Below are 20,614 nucleotides of genomic sequence, written 5' to 3' on the forward strand. Positions count from 1 at the left end.
TGTGTTGCTTTGGAATCATAAAAAGCACGGACTTTGGGGGTTTGCTATTGCTCTAGGTAATCTCAGGTGGTTCTTCACCTGGTAACAGGTCATGAGTGCTGATGCTTGCTTTTCACTTTCTTTTCTTTGAAGTTTGAAAGATCGTGCTGTTGAGGTATGAATACTTTACTTTGTTAGCTGGGATCTAATGGATACGAACGCTTGGTAAATGGGAAGAAATGATCTGGGTATAGGTCAAAGTTTGGCTCTGGGGGTTACTTAAAGAAAGCCAAGGTGGTGAATCTTCTGAACTAAGCAATTTCTGTGTGAGTTTGCCCTTTTCAAGTATGATGATGTAATCTTGGTTAGATGTTGTCCCAGGTTGAATTGGATCACTTTCGCTTGTGCAACCAAAATTCCCTCAGGATTTCAGCCCAGTTTATCACTCTTAGTGAAACTTCACTAAAGTTGGTTCCACATAATGGACGCCCCTGCTGAAATGCTTGAGGCAAACTGAAACCTGCTTGAAATCTTTAGCAATATAAATTGACACCCCACCCCTAATAAAGAGGCTTGGCTTGTTGAATATCGAATACTGAAAACTGCTTACTGCCCTAAGGCTAAGCAAAAGGGGCCCTTTGCAGGCTAACAAAGTACATTCCAGAAATAAAAGCTACTATTGAGAAACTCCCTCCCTGCCCTTTGCCCCCATAATTTAATTTGGAGCCCAAGCATCCCAGCGATAGTTTATAAGACAGGCTGGGTTATTCAAACAATAAAAAGTTTCTACTAACATACCTGTAACTGTGTTAGATGCTGGGGGGTAAATGATGATGTCTCATTAAATCTGGGTTGAAAGTAGAGTTCTTTGAAATTCTTCATTTTATTGTTACATAAATCTCTTTGAGGTTGTCTTATTAATAGTCTTTTAGCAGGTTTTCATTTCCAAGGTCAGACAATGGTGTATTATTGCAAAGGAATGGCTTGCATTGTCCTGCCCGTTCTTCCACAAAGTAGATAAATTTATTATCCACTATCTTTGATGTTGGATAGGTAATTGTATAGGTCAGCCTTTTCCATGCTTTCTGGGGCTTATGGGAGTTGTAGTCACATATGTAGGGGACCAGGTTGGGGAAAGCTGTCTGGTTAGTGTGTTCACTGTAGAAATGGATAGTTGGGACTAGTTCCTTTGCATTACCTATTTGTTGTTGGAAATTTTGTTGGTATTGAGAGCCCAGGTAGACATTTATTTATGTTCAATAAGCATGTTTCAATGGCTCAGTTCCATAAAGGAAGCCGCAGCCTTGCGCTTACATGAGCTGAGCAGGGTTTTCAAGGACAAGACACTTTGGAAGGCATTCATAGGATTGCCATAAATTTATTTTGATAATTTCTCTACCATTTGATGTTCTCAAAATGGCCTTCAAAAGGTAATTAAAATATGCAACATACTACAATTTAAACCGACTCACCTGCTATAAAACTTCTCTATGCGATAAAGTTTAGCAGGCAAATACAACAACAAAAAACAAGCAATACAGTACAATACATAAATGAAAGATGACTTGACAGCACGTAACAAAATGCTTGTTTAGCCTTTGCCATTTCCTTCACAATCAAGTTCTGTGAAAGAAAGTGTCCTGTGTATTTATGGTGCTGTGCAAAGTCTCTCTCTTTTACTATATGCATATCACCTCGGATGGTAATATAAATGTACACTCTTTTCTATACTGAAGTTGGTCTCTGTCGGAAACAATATAGTTGGTACCCCTTCAGCATACAATTGTGTCAAGAGTGTACACAATACTTAAACATTCTATCCTGCTCTTGTATAGACCTCCCAGTCATCTTCATGCAAGTTATTCTTGAGGTCTGCTCCTGCTTAGCTTTAGTGATGCTGCAGGTACAAGTGTTCCCAAACTATTCACTGGATCCCTGAAAACCTGCAACTACAATAACGGGACTAATATCTGAATAAAATTGCTTAGGATCTTGGTGTTGGGTGTACTTCCAGAAGAGTAAATGAGCAGTTATAATTTTATTCTTTGCATATACACAAAGAGGATAAATGCTATTAGTAGTCTAACTCCGTGTGAAATGAAGGATGCTTTTTGCAGTCCTGTTCTTATACAGCAACGGTGGGCAACTTGTGGTTCTCTAGATGTTGGACTGCAGCCCTAATAGTGCCTCACCAAGTCTGTGCTTGCAAGAGCTGATGGGAGCTGCGGGCCTTAGGAGCAGTAATAGATGTGGTATAATAGAAACTAATTGTCCATTCTTTACAAGTAGCATGGAACACCCCCATGTTATCACCATGTTAAATATTTCTGGTATCAGAAGCATATGCCCATGTACACCGGGTGCTGGGATTCATGGGGGCAGGAGAGAGCTGTTGTACTGTATTTATTGTGTTTCTGGGATCCTGAGGCAGCATGTTTCCCATTATGTGACCAGAATGCTGGACTCAGTGTGCCCTTGGTCTGATCCAGCAGAACTCATGTTCTTATTCTGGTGCTTGGGCATGTAATGACTGACAGAATTTAATACTGAAGTTTCCCTGCAGGGTGTATACATCCTTTTGAAATGGTTAATTTGAGGCCTTAATATACATTTTCCTGTGATGTATGGTAATCAAGATTTGTAATACCTTGTTTTACAGTAAACTGCCCAGATATCTTTTGCTGTAGGGCAGTGTAGAAATGAAATGAATAAATAATCTGAACTAAGCAGGACTGTTCTCAGTGTGAACTTTCTAGTCCATAGTGGGAAATGGAAAATAGTGGGCCATTAGTTACGCTTCTGTGGTTACCTACCTTTATATGTTTCTGACATATTCTCTCCACAATTATTGATCTATGGCACTGCTTTCCTAGTTTAAAATGTTTTGCCGCAGAATTCACAATGATATTTACCGTGTCTTGGTATGTCCCAATTATTAATATAAAAGTTACCCTCTGGCAATGCAATAACCTAGTAATATTTTAAGAGAGGGAAAAATGCAATGGGTTTCATTGTTTTCCAAGATAAGTATGGTAGTAAACTTAACAACCATGATATTTATTTTGAAGTTTTTTTCTAATTTACCAACATCTTCCTTTTAACTTGTAGTAAGAGCAAAGTTTGGTTTTTCAAGCTGATTTGGACAATAGCCTGTGTTTAGTACCCAATATTATGTAATATAATTAATGAACAAGATGGCTTGAATGGAGTCTTAATGTGGGCTCACACATCATACCAAGCTACCCTGTTGATAAGCTACAGTGGGCTAGTTGTGTGCTAAACCATCCATGGTATGGTTGACAGATTACTGGGCTTGACATGGCTTGTTTCTCCCAATCCTCCTTATCCCTCCAGCACATATCACAGGGAACTGTGCAACAAAACCTCTCTGGTCTTCCTACCATGGCTTCCTCCCTGCTCTGATGGCTACTCTTTTCATTTGCCACTTTGACCCGCACTCATTCACAAGAGCACACTTTTGCTCGGTCAGTGTCCTTGTAAGTTGCAGCTGCCAGTGGAAGCGCCAAAGCGGAGAAGATGACCTCACAAATGGACCTTGTCACACAAATGGACAAGGGGAGGCTGCATATTAGGCCATTTGTGCACAGTCACAAAGGGTTCTTGGCTATCTTCTTAGCACTTGAATCTGTTTGCAGCAGTGGGAATGACCTCTAGGGAAATGAGGCCTTATCAAAATGGTGGTACCTTAAGTTAATCTATGATGGAACCGATCTTGCATTTTAAATGTATTAACTGCCTGAAATATAAACACCAAAGCAGTGGATAGTGAATCAGCGAGGGTTGCAATAATTGACAAGCCTTATTCACAAATCAATTGGCAATAATGCCCTGTGATTCCCCTGTGTTACTAGTGAAGGAAGTTGAATAGAATCTTTCCCATAATGCCCCACTGTTAGGTAGTTACAAACATGTAAGTGATGCAAACAATCTTTTTGGTTTCCTTTATAGAGCTGTCTTGACTGCTTCTCGCTTCTTGAAAGAATGTTGCAGTCTGCATTTAGAAATGAGGATAACTGCCAAAACCATTTATAATGTTTTATATTTGTCATTTAGATGTTTTTCTAGCTTTGCTTGGTATGTGTGCACATCAGGTCCACACTTTTAAAGATGGGATGGAATACAAAGTGAATCAACACTTAATACTGTACTTTTCATGCCATATTTAGTTGTAGGCCTATGTATTTTTCAGCCTTGCTTTGGCAATTTTAATTTGTGAATGCTGATCAGCTGGCTCTGTCCTTGCTATGTCTGTATTTAACTACCTGCCTTCTCCTTTCTGCTGTGTAATTTCCCTTCAGTGCAGGTTAATTAGAGGATTTTTTTAAGGTGTAACCCCTGTTTTAACAGACTATTTAGAAAGCATGTCAAAGCACCTTATGGGGTTAATCACTTCTGGGTAATTACTGGTTACCCATCCCATTAATTTTAGTTGCATCTCAGAATCTCAACCCTTACATCTGATCTGTTCAAACCTCAATCCAATTCTGAAATTCAAGGTTCAGGCATAGAATTGATACTTGAATATTGTGTGTGTTTACAAAATGCCTCAATATTTAAACATCCTCCTTTTTTGGTGATTTCAGGAGTTTCAGTCTTTGAAACCTGGATGACTATTTTGCTTTTAAACAGAAAATATGATCCAGAAAAACTGGTTTGCTAAGGGGTGGGAAGGAGACCTTTGCAATGGTACATTTCCAAGCCCAATCATAAATAAGCTTACTCAGAAGTGAGTCCCACTAAGTGTGGTGGGTCTTATTACTGTTTCGGGCTTCAATCATGATTATAAACATATATTGATGAGTCATAGTATGTTTTTGCTTGATACTTTAAAAATGAAATTAAAGCTGAAACAAGTTTTAGAAAGTATTCCTGAAAACTTGCTCAAATGTATGCAACATTCTACTTAAATTTTAGTTACAGTAAGTGGCTTCAGTTGTCACTAGTCAATGTGTGTAGATTTCATGTGGACTTCAGTGTATAGTCATCTTGTGCAACTTAATTTTTGGTTTGTTAACAGGCAAAAATATAACTGGAATTTTTGCAGAATGAAATTTTACAAGGGCTACAAATATATCTTTTGGATTGTGTATCTGGAGTGGTAACCAGGGCAGTGGTGGGAAAGATTTAATAATGCAGAGCAAGAAGTATTGAATGCACACTCTGCCTTCCTCTTTGATGTTACATAAAGCACTAGCCAGCTGAAAGGTCTTGCTTGTTGCTCCTGTGAATGTTTCTTCCTGGTTTTAGAGGGTCTTGAGGCCAGACAGCTCCTCAGTGAGTTGATGTTCTCACCAGTATTACCATGAATTGTAGTTGCTTCTTAACCTCATTTTATCTAGTACTACCAGTTGCTTGCTTGATAAGCAGAGAGCAAGCTTGGCAGTGGCTCTGCAGCTGCTCATTTGCACAACTACTAATTGGCCCACAGCAAGAGGCTTGTGATCAGGAGGGTCCCTGCAGTCGTGAAGAGCAGGAGCAAAGACAAGGGGTTCTGGGCAGGTATCTAAACTTGCCTGCCCTTGACACTGGACCTGATCCCTCTAAATGAAACCAACAGGAACATGTAGCATTAAGGAAAGCTTCATGTATGATCGGTTGGAGAGCCATTGTTAACTAAAGCTGTTGAAAATGTTGGCTTACAATTTCTTGCTGGTCTGTTAACCTTATATGGCTTACAGAAAAGCACAGCCATGGGGAATCCCATATCACACCTGTATCTGTATTAATAGGAACTGGGATGGCCTGCTACCATTCCACAGGCTTCAACACCTGGCCTCTTATAAGTAGCAATCAGGCAGCCTTGTTGGGAGGAAATGCCTTCAGCACCATGGTTGGAAGGTATTTCAGGTCTTAAGTACTACTAGGATAAAAGTTGTGAGCATCTGTAGACCTAAATATGCATGTTGCTTAATGTTTTCTCTTTGTGCTTAATCCTCTGGGAACAGAAGGTGTGTGGGGAAGGTGTCCCTGTTAGATGGGGTTTGGAATGACAGCTTTGAGTGAATAATTGGAAGGCAGTGCAAGGGCTGAGCAGCCTCTTCTCATGCTTTTTCTGTTCCCAATAGCAACTTCAGAGTGTTAAACTGTGTGTATCACATAGTCTAACCCTAAAGGACCTGGCACCTCTTGTAAGAATGTTTCCCTTGCATAAATGCAATTCTTAAAGGTGAGGCTCTAAATCCAAACAAAAAGATCATCTTTGCAATCAAATGGATTTTGATTCAAAATGCTATCTAATGTACCTCTACCTTTAATGACTGTTTTTGGAGAAGATTTCAATTGATAATCTAGAAAGAAAGAAAGAAAGAAAGAAAGAAAGAAAGAATGAATGAACAAAGTCTGAGATCATCTTTTGAGACACTGTGAAATGCTGTTGTTGATGCTCTCTTTGCATGGCTCACAAGTGCTAGGAAGAGAAGCAAGGGCTCTTCATCATACTATTATTTTTCCAAATTAAATCTTTAAAAGTATTGTTGTTGAACTTGACTCAGCTTAACTGCCTCAGTGTTCTAAATCCTTTTAATCAAAAATCTGAAACTCACATCTTTGTAATATTTAAAGAGGCCTCAGAGAAAACACTCAAGCCTACTTATCCATAATGGTGAAGTGCATACCTGTCCATCTGAGTCACCAGTGTGAAATCATTTAAAGGAATTTACATTTCTTGTAAATTAATGATGACTTCAATTTTCCTAATGTATTGCATATGTATTTGGCACTTGCATAGTACTAGGAATGCTTAAACTGTTGAATACCAATTGTCACAAAAATTGTTCTAGGAGTACCTTGCTTTATGGTGGGGAAATCTTTAGTAAGCATAAACTGCACAGCACAAACTGCCAATTGGTATAATTGAGTAAGTGTTAACCTACAGTGAGTTCCGGAGGGCTAGCTGTGTTAATAACCTGGTCCTCATGTCATGGCAACCCACTGTGGCTAACCAGTCATCGCAGGTCATTGTGTTGTCCAGACATGATGCAGTTCCTGCACAGTGGCTTTTTTATGAGCCATCCTGAGATTCCATGGCTTGCTTTATGATGGCTGTTGCCCACAATGACTTGTCATGTCTTCAGAACCCAGAAGGCTGATTTTTTAAAATCATGGGTTGCAGTGAGCACTTACAGAGCTACCCAACAGAAGTGTCAGAAATGCTCGCCATGCTCACTTTTCACGATCTTGCTAGTGATTGCCTTTCTACCAATGCTGAAACATCACTTTGGAAGGAACATCACTTGTAGAGAACCTTTGGGTTATGGGGTGGCATAGAAATGGAATAAAATAAATAAGATAAATACCCCAGTTTTAATTTTTCAGTGGTGCAGAATTGGAATTGTAGTTTTTAAAATGTGGTCTTTCAGAAGTGCACATTTATGGCTATCCAGTAAGTACTGAAAATAAGAGGTTGCCTATCAGCTAATTTGTGCACACTGTGAAGGACCAGGGGAGAAATAACAATAGGAGACAAAGGTAGTACAAGTCAGAAGTGCTGAAAAGCACTGGGGGATGGGGGAGCCAAAGAAGTAAGCACACCAAAAAGGAGAAGGCAAATTTCTCTCTTGGTGATGTGGCCTCCTCAGTTTTAAGTGTTGAACTAACACTTCTCTCCCCCCCCCACCCCGCCCCCATCTCAGCTACTCCAGGAAGAAGTAGTATTAACTTTCCATCATAACTTTTCACATATCCCTTTTGTAGCTGTTACTGCAGGGCCCTGATAATCTTTTTAAAAAATCAGAAATGCATACAAATTTAATGGTTAGGAGGTCAGTGGAGAGGAAATGTACACCTGCATTAACATTTCCCCTCTATTTAGTTCTCAGGCTTAAAATTTGTGTATATTTCTGTATTTTTTTTTAGAACTGTCAGTAACTGTAGCATTAAGTGCTCCAAAAAGGAGCCATGAAAACTGGAGGGAGTTAATAGCTCTGCTTTTAGGAGCAGCTGGAGACATGGGGTAGTGTTGGAAAAAGTAGAGGGTACTGAGAACAGTTACTTCATCACTTAATATTGGTAAGTGGGACCTTCCCTTTTGGTGAACCTTCATTTTCCCCTTTTCCCGGCTTCACTTTTGCTTGCTTTTCAGTCAGTTACTCTGCAGTTGGTCCCTGTCAACTGTGCACAGATTAGTCTAGATGTGTTCTTGCCATGTCAATCTGTTGCCTACTTCTTTCCCTTTGTCTGCTAAAGCAGACAAGAAGATTGATTAGGAACAGCTACAAATACTTGACATTGTAAGTGTGTACTTATATAAGACCAAAAATGGACTTTAAAATTAAGAACACAGTTGCACAATTGTCAGGGGCTGAGAAGATAAATACAACCAAGCATACTTTGCTGACATTCCATTAAAATAAAATGAACAAAAAGGGGAAGAGATCAGAGTGTGTGTGGGGTGGGGGGGAACAAGGCTGGTTATAAGGCATGCTGGATCAGACCAGGAGTCCCTGTAGTCCAGTGCCTGGTTCACACAGTGGCCAGCCAAGCTGCTCACAGAATCTGATAAGTAAGATATGACTGCCAACGCAAAACCTTGCCCAAGTTCCCCAGCAGCTGGTATACGTAAGCACACTACTTCTGGAACATCTCTCACAAAGTTCTATGTGCCACAGCTGGCTGGAGGACTGAGCGGGGGGAGCAACCTGGAGGGAAGCCCTCTTGGTAGTACTGTGCATGATTCAGTGACAAACCAAACCCCCCCCCCCCAGCTCATTTGTAGGGAGGCTTAGTATGATGCGTACGAACGTGCCCAACATGTTGCAGTAGGATCAAAGATCAAGCTAAAGCTTCTGCCACAATTACTGCGTAGTCTTCAGAGTGCCATGCTGGATTCCCTTACTTCAACATCACCTTCTTCTACATCTTAAGCATCACCTCCTACATGATCCTCCCTAGATATGAGGTTCTTTGTGAGAAGCTTGCCTTCGTTAATTCCTAGAATAGTAGAGTTGGAAGGGGCCAGAGAGCCATTGGGTCCAACCTCCTGCTCAATGCAGGACTCCCAACATAATTCAACCCTCTCAGGTCCATATCCCTACCTCCTTGGGTGATGAAGAGGAAGAGCACCTGCCCAGTAATAGTGCACTGAGCCTTGGATGTACTCCTTATGAAGCCTTATCTTGGACTGTGTTCGATGGCTTCCCAACAAATGAATAGCCATTTTTATTTGCCCAGGCCTTGTAAGAATACTTGGTTCTTTTTATCTCTCGTATCTGACTTGGAGCTTTCTGTTGATTTTATGATACAATTTAATCTTCTGTAGAATTTAATTACTTGATTGTTTAACTGATGTCTCTCTTAACCTTGTAAACTGCTCTGAAAGCTTTAATAGAAGAGTGGGCTAATGCATATATAAAACAAACAGGATACTTTGCTGAGATCAGCAGTTTAAGAATAAACTCAAGCTCTCCCCAGAACAAGTACAGAATGGTGGTCTGCCAAGACTTAATGGCATCATTTGGGCAGCTCTCAGTTTTCAGAGTTTCCCACCAAGCTTGCAACCATGTAAAACAGTACCTTGGCCTCTGAGAATACCTTTCGAACATGGATGTATAAATCTCCTCCAGCAGCAGCAACGTTTGTCAGAGTGATCCTGGGAGGTGACTCAGATATGTGTGGTCCTCTCAGGTGTGCCAATGCTCAGATTGCTGCAGCATGACACATACTTAAACTGATCTGATATGCAGGCAGGGGGATGTAAACCAATCTGGGGTGATGGGTATTTAATAGCACAATCACATCCATATCTACTTAGATGTAAACCAAACTGATTTCAGTGGAATTGCTGTCAGGTATAGGGTGGCAGCCCATGTGTTCTTGGTATGGCAAAGAAAAGTATTTGTATCTACCAGGTTAAATTGACAGGGAAATAGATGTAGCCATTTGCAGGCAATCTCTATCATTCTGTCCCAATATATGAGGGCGGCATGATTTCATAGTGTTGGGCCAGGAGATCCATTTATGTGCTGAATTCAGTAGCCTGTTGGGGAAAAACAACCACCACCCTCAGTTCTGTTCCAAGCCTTTTGCTGCATTTACTTCTCCTTTTTTCTTTCTTGCCCCCTCTTGCTTTGCAAAGAGTTGGGTGTTTTCCTTCACACGTTTTCCTGCTAATTGTATTTGCTAAGAGCTCCTCACCCCATCCAGCTAATGAAACAAGTAGCTTCAATTTTTCCTCGAGTTGGTATTTCAGTACTTGAAAGAATTCTGAAGGCTGCAAAATGGATTATGAAGCCTTTGAGTGGAATGATTTATTCGAGGGCTAGTGGTACAAGGATGTAGAATTCCTTGCTGTGAGAAAGCAGCAGGTGAAAAGCACTCAAGAAAATTAAACAGTTCTGTACTAGAATACTTTCAGATGGTGTGTTTTTCTCCCCAGCAACCCTCTGTCTTCTGGTGAAGGCCATATTGAATCCCCACATCTGGCACATCTGTGCTGCACCGACTCCTCTTCTGATTGCTGCTAAACGGCTTAACAGGCGCAGTATGCACACTGCAGTGCCAAAAGAGATGCTGCTACACTCAGTGCTACCTGTGGTGCACTAGCTGCCATCTGGAAGCAGCCTTGGGAGTGATTGCATAGGTTGCTATGATGCTTTTAGGGCAGTGTAGGGTAAGCTAGTACCCTCCAGCTGTTCTGGACTACCCTGCAGCCATCTCAGCCAGCAAAACCACCGGTTTGTGATTCTGGAGGCTGCATTCCAAAACATCTGATGGGCACCGGGTTGCTCACTCCCATTCTGGGGCCTCTTGGTATAGGAATGTGCAGCTTTATTTCTCTTTATTTAATTTTATGTCCCACCTTTGCATTCACAGCATCTGCTTTGCCACTGGGGTATCGCCCCTCCTCCTAAGGATCTTGGAGCAGGTATCCAAATACCAACTTGGTGGTGTAGCTTACAATGAAAGAAAGGGGCCACCCTGTGAAGGGTGCATGAGTGGCTGGAGATCTGGACTTGAGTCTCCCCAGCCCTGGCCCAACACTCCCTGGTCACATCATGCTTGATTTGAAAATGATCTCACTCTCTGAGTTGTTGCTACTTAGAACTCTCATGGGCTCTAGGGAGGTTTTCTCTCTCAAGCAAATGCATAACAAGTTTTTTTTTTAATTCTGGCTCAGTAGCATGTTGGTGATGACCTTTAAAGCCCTAAATGGCTTGGGGCCTGGGTACCTCAAGGAGCGCTTACATCCATATATGCCCGCCCGCCCTCCCTCCCCTTGAGATCTGCGGGAGAGGCCCTTCTCCGGGAACCCTCCGTGAAAGATATCAGGAGGGTGAGTACCCGGAGGAGGGCTTTCTCTGCGGTGGCGCCTAAGTTATGGAATGCGCTCCCCAGAGAGGTCCGCCTGGTGCCGTCGTTATTTGTTTTTCGGTGCCAGGCAAAGACCTTTTTATTTAAGCGTCATTTTAACTGTTAATATTATTGGATTTTATCTGGCCAGGGCGACTTATTTTATATTGTTATTTTTTATATTTTAACTTAATGTTTGCATCTTACAAACATTTTAACTTAATGTTATAACTTAATGTTTGTATTTTAACTTAATGTTGTGAGCCGCCCCGAGGCTTCGGCGAATGGGGCGGCATAAACATGTTTTAATAAATAAATAAATAAATAGATGTGCAAATCTGAAGTGCTGATATTTTGAGTATTAGGGAAGTCATATGAAAGTGGTACAAGTCCATATCGGGTTGTAATACAGCGAAGTGTGTAGATGTAAAGTGTAGAAGTAACTTGCTGTTTGCTTGAAATGCTGAGTACTATCCTACTGGGTACTGTCCTGGATCTGGCAGATGGAAGAAGGAGAACATTATTAATTTGCTGAGGTGTGTAAGCAATTTCACACTCCATGAAGACTGCTCAGATGAACTCCTGGCAAGGAGGGAACATGTAAACCACCAAAAATGAGAGAGCATTCAAATACTGGACCTGTCTTGTTGTGTTCTGCACATACTTTAGTTGATGGGGTGCGTGGTTTTAATAGCTTGGTTTAATTAATGAAACTAATATGTAAGAAAGGAGCCATGGTGTGAAACTGAGCTCTTTGCATCTCCTAGTGCACAAGCCTATATATGTTTAGACAGTAAAACATCCTGTAACTCCTAGTCAGCATAGTTGGCTGTGATATCCTGGGAGCTGCAAGACATTTTTCTGTCTAAACATGTGTAAGATTGTGCCTAAAATTCCTCTTTTCCTTGTTATGGGCAAGCCTTTCCCAACCTGGTGCCCTCCAGATGTGTTGCAGTACAGCTTTCATCACCCCCAAGAGAGTGCTGGGTGGGGATGATGAGAGTTGTAGTGCAGCACATTTGGAAGGCACCAACATGGGACAGGCTGGTCTACAGAGTGCAGTATCTATGTAAATTTTCTCTAGGACGAACACTGGAGTACTTGACATAGTTTTCTGCATACCTAAAGTACTACCCAGAAGTTCTAATACCATGGACATATAAAGAAAACTGAACCGGTTGGATGTTAAATGTGCTGATCTTGCAAGTTGTGTCACTTTAATTTGGCTATTCCTTCATTCTTTTATGGTGGTGAGTCTGCTAGCAAATCTAATAAAGCCAGATCTGCTAGAAGAAATAGTCTAATTTATAACTTGACATGTGGGTGATGACCTCATTACTGGCTGGAATGCAGAGAGAATGAGCCCACTTGTTTATATAAGCAGAAAGTAATAGAAACATCCCAAGCTGCTGATATATTTGCTGGAATCCAAGAGTTTCCTATCGGGTTGCATGTCTCTGTGAGGTGAATGGTCTGCCCAGTGTAATGACCTTCATGGTGCCCCCAAATCAATCACGACAGTAAACTGTTTCCAGCTTCTCAACTGTACCATAAGTAACACGGTGATCTTGTATGGAAATTACATGGCAGATTCCAATAGATACTAACTTCCAATAGGTACTTATTAGACCAAACACTTCACATTTGGAATAACACATGGAGATCTAGGATTCTTTGTATTTTGAGACTGCCTGCATGGCAACTAGCTATCTTTAATAAATTACCTGTTACCTAGAGCAGCCAACAGTAATAGTGTATTTTTCAATATTTTTAGCCCTACTTTCTAACAAATAATTCATAAGGTGGTTTTCAGTCCTATAAAATGATCCTGGGTTTTACAAGGTTAAAATAGAAATGTCTAGTCCAGTGATGGCGAACCTTTTAGAGACCGAGTGCCTAAAGTGCAACCCAAAACCCACTTATTTATCGCCAAGTGCCAACACTGCAATAAAACCTGAATACTAAGGTTTTAGTTTAGAAAAAACAACTCACAGCCAGTCCAAGCAAATGTGTATATATCCTTGGCAGCGCATTGACTGGCCGTGTGAAAGCTTGAATGAGTCGTGGCTAATGAGTCGCGGCTCGTGATGTCATTGCCTGGCACTGCTGCTCCTTTCTGAGCATGCACATGGCCCCTATGTGCGCTGTGATCCAATGCTTTGCTGCTGGGGCGACTTGGCTCGCGTGCCCGCTGCAGCACACGTGCCATAGGTTCGCCACCACTGGCCTAGTCGAATTGGTGCATTATGACAACAGACTTTGTGCTTGTTCCTTGCTAAACTTCTATGCTTGCTTACTCTATTTCTCTGACATCGAAGGCCACTGCTCAGTGATGGAGCAGGAGCACCTGAGTTCAGGCCATGACATCTTCAGTTAATGACTGTCCTTTCCACTCCCTTGTGATTCTTTATCTGTCAGGCCACACCAGCTTTGCCTAACCTAGTACCCTCCAGATGTTTTGGGTTCCAACTCTGCATTCCTGGCCATTCTGCAGGCTGACTGGAGTTGCCTCCACAAGGTGTTTGCCAGTACATCTGTTTAGAGAAGGCTGCAGGGGGAAGTACTGAGCTAGAGGAGCCGACAGGCTGGGTCAGTATAAGCAGTCTCATATGCTCAGCATTTAAAACCCAACTCTTGGGTCCAAATACAGCTGTTTTATGTACTTCAGCCACAATAACAATCACATGGCTTGAAAGAATCAGAAGTGCTGGTGGATTGCATTGCATGCAATTCATGTCCCTTCCATGTTTCTTTACACTAGTGCCTGCAACCCAGCAGTGCTTCTGCTTTCATTTTACCTTGTGTGTTGGGTCCAGCTGCATCAGAATGCAGAAGAATGTCTAATTTTTGTTTATCACCACTTGCTGTAGGTAGGGCTGTGAAATTTCACAGCCCTAACTGTGGTTTTGTGAACCACAGCTGGTCCACAAGCAGTTCCAAGTATCAAGTGGAACAATTATTGTCAGCAACAGGAGTGGCAAGATAGGCAGTGTGATTTCCTTCATCTGTGTGCAAAAGTTAAACAGGTAGGAAGAGCTGTTTTTCTGGTTTATGCAGAGCTGTGTTGCTTGAAGAGTTTTTTCTGCTCTGTTGCTGGATCCTCAGGATGCTGTTGTTTCCTCTCTCCTCTCCTTATGCACCCCTCCTTAAACTGTGCCCATGCAACTTAAGTCTGGGATTGCATCCAGATGTTCTTCAGCCTTGCACTCCTTTTAAGTCATAATGCTCCCTCAGCTTGTTCTCTGCATGAAGCCAACTGAATGCCAGACTCGGTATTCTACGTTCCCAGATGCTGTGGCTAGCCCTCTAGCTCTGTATGGCTTTTGTCGAAATGCTGAGCAACCAGGCATATGGAAAACTGCAAGGACCTTAAGACGGTTGCAGTTCACTTGTCAGTGCTACCTGCTTTAAGTGAAGTCTTGCACTTTATGGTTTTCGCAGAAACAGATTAACAATTAACTGATCTGCATACCAGATCCTTCCACTCTAAAAGACGTCATCCAAGGGCCATTGCACATTTCCCTCCATATGGTAGCCATAATCAAAGGGCAGATCCATGCATTACACCAATACTTCCCTGTGCAGCTGTAATGTTTGGAGATGCCTAGAGTTGCATGTGTAACTGCACTATCTAGAATATGACAAAAAGCTCATTTCATAAAATCCTCATTTCATTTATCTTAAGTAGAGGCTACAATCCTGCATGCAGTGAGGTGATTTCAGTGGGAGATTAGTGTCTGTATTGAAGCAGAATTGTATTTAAAAAATTGTCTGGATTAATCTTCCATGTATAAATTTCTTACAGCAACAGCTGCTTATTTCTTCCTATGCAAATAGCTTTCCAGATTTTACTTTATAGCATTAGGCCTATTTGTTGGCTTGTACTAAACTTTGGTTTTTTCCTTCTTAGATTAGATTTTCTTCTTGTCTGGATTCTTTTTTCAAGAGGATGACATTAGGCTGCCAGCAAATTAAAAAGGATAAGGTTTCTCCTGCATTTATGGTTGCTAGAGACATGTGGTGGATCATATTGTGACATACATGTTTTGATCCATTTTTGTATACAAAATTGACTTTATAGCAAAATTCAGGTTTAAAAAATGAATAAGAAAACATTTCTATGGTGGACTTTTATTTGGATCAATTATTGTGGAGTGGCTTTGTCCTTAAATTTATTTATTTAAGATATTTGTATGCCGTCCTTTGTGAGATCCTCAGGACGGCTTACACAAATAAAATACCTATACATAAAAGTATAACATAAATAAATTAACGACCCACTCTGGCTGCAATTAAAATATGGTAATAACATTCAATATTAAAACTTGTTAAAATATTGATTAAATAAAAAGGTCTTTAACCTTACCCATAGAAAAATGACTGTCATTTTCTAATTTGTGTGCCAAATATGATTTGCCTGCTGCAATTGCCTAATGTTGCAGTTGCAACACTGTTAGAATCAAGGTTCAGCCCTGCACTTTTTACAGCTCCACAGTCTCTTCTGTTGCTGACCGGCTTCAGTGAGTGTTTCCAGTGATATTGACCCACAATCCATGTTTATAAATATTATCAATGAATAAATGGGATACCCAGGGTCTAATGCAAGAGTGCAACAGCAACGTCCAATTCAGACCAAGCAGTGAATTGCCACTTAAGCGTCTAAGTTCAGTACATGTCAGATTACTCAGCCCAAAAAAAAAGAAAGTTTTGTTTATTGGATACTACAATGTCTTTTTAATAAGAGTTTGTCTAAGTCTAACTCTTGGAGATACAATACTGCTAAAGTTGCTTTTAATCATATGTCGCAATAATATCCAATAGTTACCTTCTTGGATCAACTTGGTATTGGGATACTTTTAAAATATTTTCTGATCCACACATTTCTTTCAGCACCAATGTGGCATAGTGAGAATTGGACTGGGGACAGGAGATCTGGGCAATATTTCCCACTTGAAGTTCACTGTGTGACTTTGGGGTACCCAGTCATTCCCTTTCAGTGTAAGTTACCTCACAAAAGTGGTTGTTGTAAGGGAAAAAATGAAGGAGAGAAGCACTATGTAAGCCATCTTGGGTTCCTTGCAAGGGGAAGAAAGGTGGCGTATATACGCAGTATAATAACAAATTACAGTATTTTCCTGTTTCTTGGACTTTAAAGCACAGCCAAGAACAGTACATTTTCTGGGCACTTTTGATAGCTAAAAGACTGACACTAAAACACTAGCAAGATTAAAACTAATTTCCTTATGCCATGGTTCAAAGTCTTATTAATGTTTTTGGTATTTGAGACCTGTTGCAAATGTATAAAAGCCTGATTGACTGATTAATAAAAGCCATAAATAAATCAATATTTGAGCAGGTGACATACATGTAGGAAAGGGTGGAAAAGGTGGAGGATACTGACAGGTATCAGATCCAGCCTTCAGACCTAGAAGACATTACTTCACCGTTGTTTTGCAAGCAAAGATCTGCTCACAGCTTTGTTTTCACTTGACAGCTCACCATTTGACAGCTGCCCAGTGAAAGCAAACTAATGTAATTGAATACTGTGCTGATATATGTGGATGGTACCTGCTTTGACAGCAAGCATTTCCCAGGGCATTGACCAGATGAAACTTAAAATTTCAGGTTCTCAGAGTTGCACATTGGCTGTCGAAATTAGTCCCATGAACAACCCACACAATATCCCCTGTTTGCAGGGTGAGTTGCTGTGCTGTGCAATCTCACCCTTGATCTCTGGGAAAAAACCCTTTGTCTCTTGGTACAGCCTTATTCCGCACTGCCTCTGGTCTGACCTACATTCCTCTAACCATCTGAGTCTTACCCAAATGTTCTGTGAAATGCAAATATTCTACTTCGCTTTGAATATAAAGAATAAAAATAGATCTCCAAGCACAGTTTGCATAGCTTGGGAGGCTGCTTAACATCATGTCTGAGCTGAGGGAGGTTGTCTTGATTGTGGGGTTGAGGAGCCTAAGGATGCTGGTCTTGTGGAGGCTTCAATGTTCATGTTAGGTCACCTTGCCTAGAGCAGCTGGGCTTTCATGGCCTCCACGGCCCTGTCTCAAAGTAGTGTATGTTTGATTGAATATATGTGGCAGGGCTTGGACTCTGTTTGCTATATTCAGATAGGGGGGTAATGTCCTGTAGGTGCGGAGCCACTCAATCGTCACAGACAGATTACCTGAGCAAGCTGGACCATCAGGCTACTATAGGAGTGGAGTACTGCTTTCCTGGTCCAATCCCAGGGCCTGATGAATATGGGTGGTCTTAAGGGTCTTTATGGGGATTTCCTATAGGTTTCACTGGAGGTCCAGCTGAGGTCTTGAGTTCTCAGGAAATGTCTTGGACCATCTGTATGATTGCTTTCAAACATCCTTGACTTAATGACAGAGTTGTATCGGCTCCTTGGAATGCATGGGTTACATATCAGCATAAATGATGAGGCTCATGTCTGTTTTATTGATTTATTACTTTTATATCCTGCCCTTTTTTCTGCCAGGATCTGTTATCCCCCATGCTTTTTAATATTTGCATGAAACCTCTGGGAGAGGTTATCCAGAGGTACAGGCAGAGGTGTCATCAATATGCAGATGACACTCAGCTCTGCCTGTTTCCTCATCAAACCCAGCTGAGGCAGTGGCTATTCTAAATCATTGCATGAGTTCAGTAATCGATTGGTTGAAGGCCAATAAATAAAAACTCAGTGCAGACAAGAACAGAGGTTCTGTTGCTGGGTGGATCCTTTGTCCTGTTAGGAAACCTTCAACTTGTCCCAGATGGGGTTGCACTCCCCCTAAAGGACAAGGTTCATAGTTTGGGGGCGCTCCTAGACCCAGAACTGTCACTGAAGTCGCAATGGACTCAGTGGCATGGGGCACCTTTTATTCGCTTAGACTTACCAACTATGCCCCTATATGGACAGGCGGTTATCATGCCCTGTTGGAGTACTGGAACACACTCTACGTGGGGCTGCCTTTGGAAATGGTCCAGAAACTGCACCTTATTCAGAATAGGGCAGCATGGCTTTTAATGGGGACTGGTCCACAGGATCACATCAGGCCAGTCCTCTATCAGCTGCATTGGCTGCCAGTTGAAGTCTGGCCCCAATTGAGAGTGTTCTAACATTTAAAGCCATAAATGGCTTTGGGCCAGCCTAACTGAAAGAATGTCTTATTCCATTATATTCCTACTGAACCCTTAAGAATGTCTGTCAAGGTCATTCTCAGGGACTGCATCCCCAAAGATGTAAGGGGGCTGAAAACCAGGAGAAGGGCCTTCCCAGTAGTGGCACGCAGTCTCTGGAACTTGCTCCCCAGAGGAGTGTGCCTGGTACCATCCATTACATTTCAGCACCAGATGATAACCTCTGTATTTTCTAAATATTTGAATAGTTAAGTCAGAATGTCTTATTGCTGAAGCAGCTTAAATATTATTTATAAATTGCTGTTGTATCTGGTTGTTTGTCCTTGATTGTTGATTATGTTGTTTTTACAGTATTTTAGTATACTGTACTATTTTTGTGAGTATTTTAAAACTTGTTTTTATGATTTTAATATTTGCAAACTTTCCAGAGAGCCCTGTGGACTGTGGGGCAATAAATAAACAAACTATAACAGTTTACATAAGCCTCCTCTTCCTCTTCTCCATTTTATCCTCACAACAACAACTCTGTGACTCGTGCTGAGAGTCCATGGCTGGCCCAAAGTCACCCAGAGAACTTCATGGCTGAGTAGGGACTACAACCTGCATCTCCTGAGTCCCAGTCCAACACTTAAGCCAGTGTAAAGAAACAGGCTGGATTGAGATCCTTTTGCTGGACATGAGACTTCTGGCACGTTTGGTTATGGCTGCATATTTGGGGAATTGAATCATGACCAAAATGCAGAATTCTGTCAATGCAGGCCTTCAAATGTGCACTAAAAGACCAGTTTGTTTCACTTCATTTTCCCTCTCTCTCTTTAACATTTATATCCTGCCCATTTTTTCCTGCAAGGAAGCCAAGCTGGCTCACATGCTCTTCCTTTCCATTTTATCCTCACAACAACCCTGTGAGGTAGGTTAGGCTAAGAGTCAGTGACTGGCCCAGAGTCACCCAGTGAACTTCAAGGCCAAGTGTGGACTAGAACTGAGATCACCTGAATCCCAGGCCAGCATTCTACCTGCTACGACACTTATAAAAATATTGGCTGCTGCCTTGTTGAATTGGTTTTGATTGACTGAGTTCGCAAGGCAAGGCAAGGCAAGGCAAGGCAAGGCAAGGCATGTCATGTCATGTCATGTCATGTCATGTCATGTGAACCTAGGACAGGTTTGTCAGCATTACATATTTTGGGCTTATAGGCCATTCTGGCAACCCATAACTTGGTTGTTTTACTTACAATTATGCCTGGTAACAGCAAGGCCTTCAGTAAATAATGATAAAGAGGTGCTAAAGTTGCAAGTTAGTTTCTCTACTGTTCTAAGAGTACAATCCTGTGCAAGTTTAGACAGAGAAATCCTACAACTCCTGACTATCTGGGGAATGCTTGAAGTTGTATGATTGTATTTATTATTTATTTATTAAAACATTTTTATGCCGCCCCATTCGCCGAAGCCTTGGGGCGGCTCACATCAATTGTAGGTTTGCACCCTATCTGAATCCTAAGGAGGAACGTGTAGATTCTAATCCCGATTAGAGATTGTATGAACTAGGATGAAGAAGCTTCAGAATAACTAACATGGAACATAAAGAATAAGCTTTTCTACAGGTGGCTTTAATATGCTGTGTGCTTCCTTTGGTAAAGAATAAACCTGGTCCTTGTTATGCTGCACTCATGAGACTAGCTAAACTTCCCATTTTTCTTCCTCCTTGTTCATTAAAGAGGGGACTAGTATGTAGATACTGGGCAGCATTGCCAATTACCCTGAGAAGTAGGAGAATCTTTAGAAATGGTTTCTCTTAAATGCTTATCTCCTCTTAAACATCACTGGGCTTCTAGTGCACTGTCATTTCCTCTGCTGACCAGAAAGGGCAAGATGTAAACTATTTCAGTTTTGTGTGTGGCATAACTTTGCTAATCAAAGCCTCCTAACCAAGGTGGTTGTTCTTCCTTAGGTTTCAGTGCCAAGTGCTTAAAGAGGAAAAATGAGACGGTTTTTAAGGCCTGGACACGACCCAGTTCGAGAGAGGCTCAAGCGAGACCTTTTCCAGTTCAACAAGGTATGTAGCCAAAGAAGAAATGTGCACAGAACTTGTCAAGATTAGCCTGTTCAAGCAGACTCGAAGGATGGAAGCCACGGGAACACTTGCCACTGAAGGGGACGATTGCGTTCAGCACTGGCAATCTAC

The 20,614-nt window shown here is 41.5% G+C and overlaps 1 protein-coding gene across 4 annotated transcripts in view; it reads left to right on the forward strand.

The window, feature by feature from the left end:
* Positions 1-20,614, forward strand: part of LLGL2 (LLGL scribble cell polarity complex component 2) — a 74,353-nt gene that overhangs the window by 6,145 nt on the left and 47,594 nt on the right. For 3 of the 4 annotated variants that reach the window (XM_044453574.1, XM_044453573.1, XM_044453576.1), the window contains one exon: positions 20,381-20,485. In XM_044453574.1, the coding sequence (XP_044309509.1) occupies positions 20,411-20,485 (75 nt within the window). In that variant the 5' untranslated portion in view covers positions 20,381-20,410. Of the gene's footprint in view, positions 1-137; positions 155-20,380; positions 20,486-20,614 lie in introns of those variants that run through there. The other variant, XM_044453575.1, reaches the window with a different exon arrangement.

Source organism: Varanus komodoensis, unplaced genomic scaffold, assembly GCF_004798865.1.
Source record: "Varanus komodoensis strain SLA01 unplaced genomic scaffold, ASM479886v1 scaffold7_1, whole genome shotgun sequence".
Classification (NCBI taxonomy): Eukaryota; Metazoa; Chordata; class Lepidosauria; order Squamata; family Varanidae; genus Varanus; species Varanus komodoensis.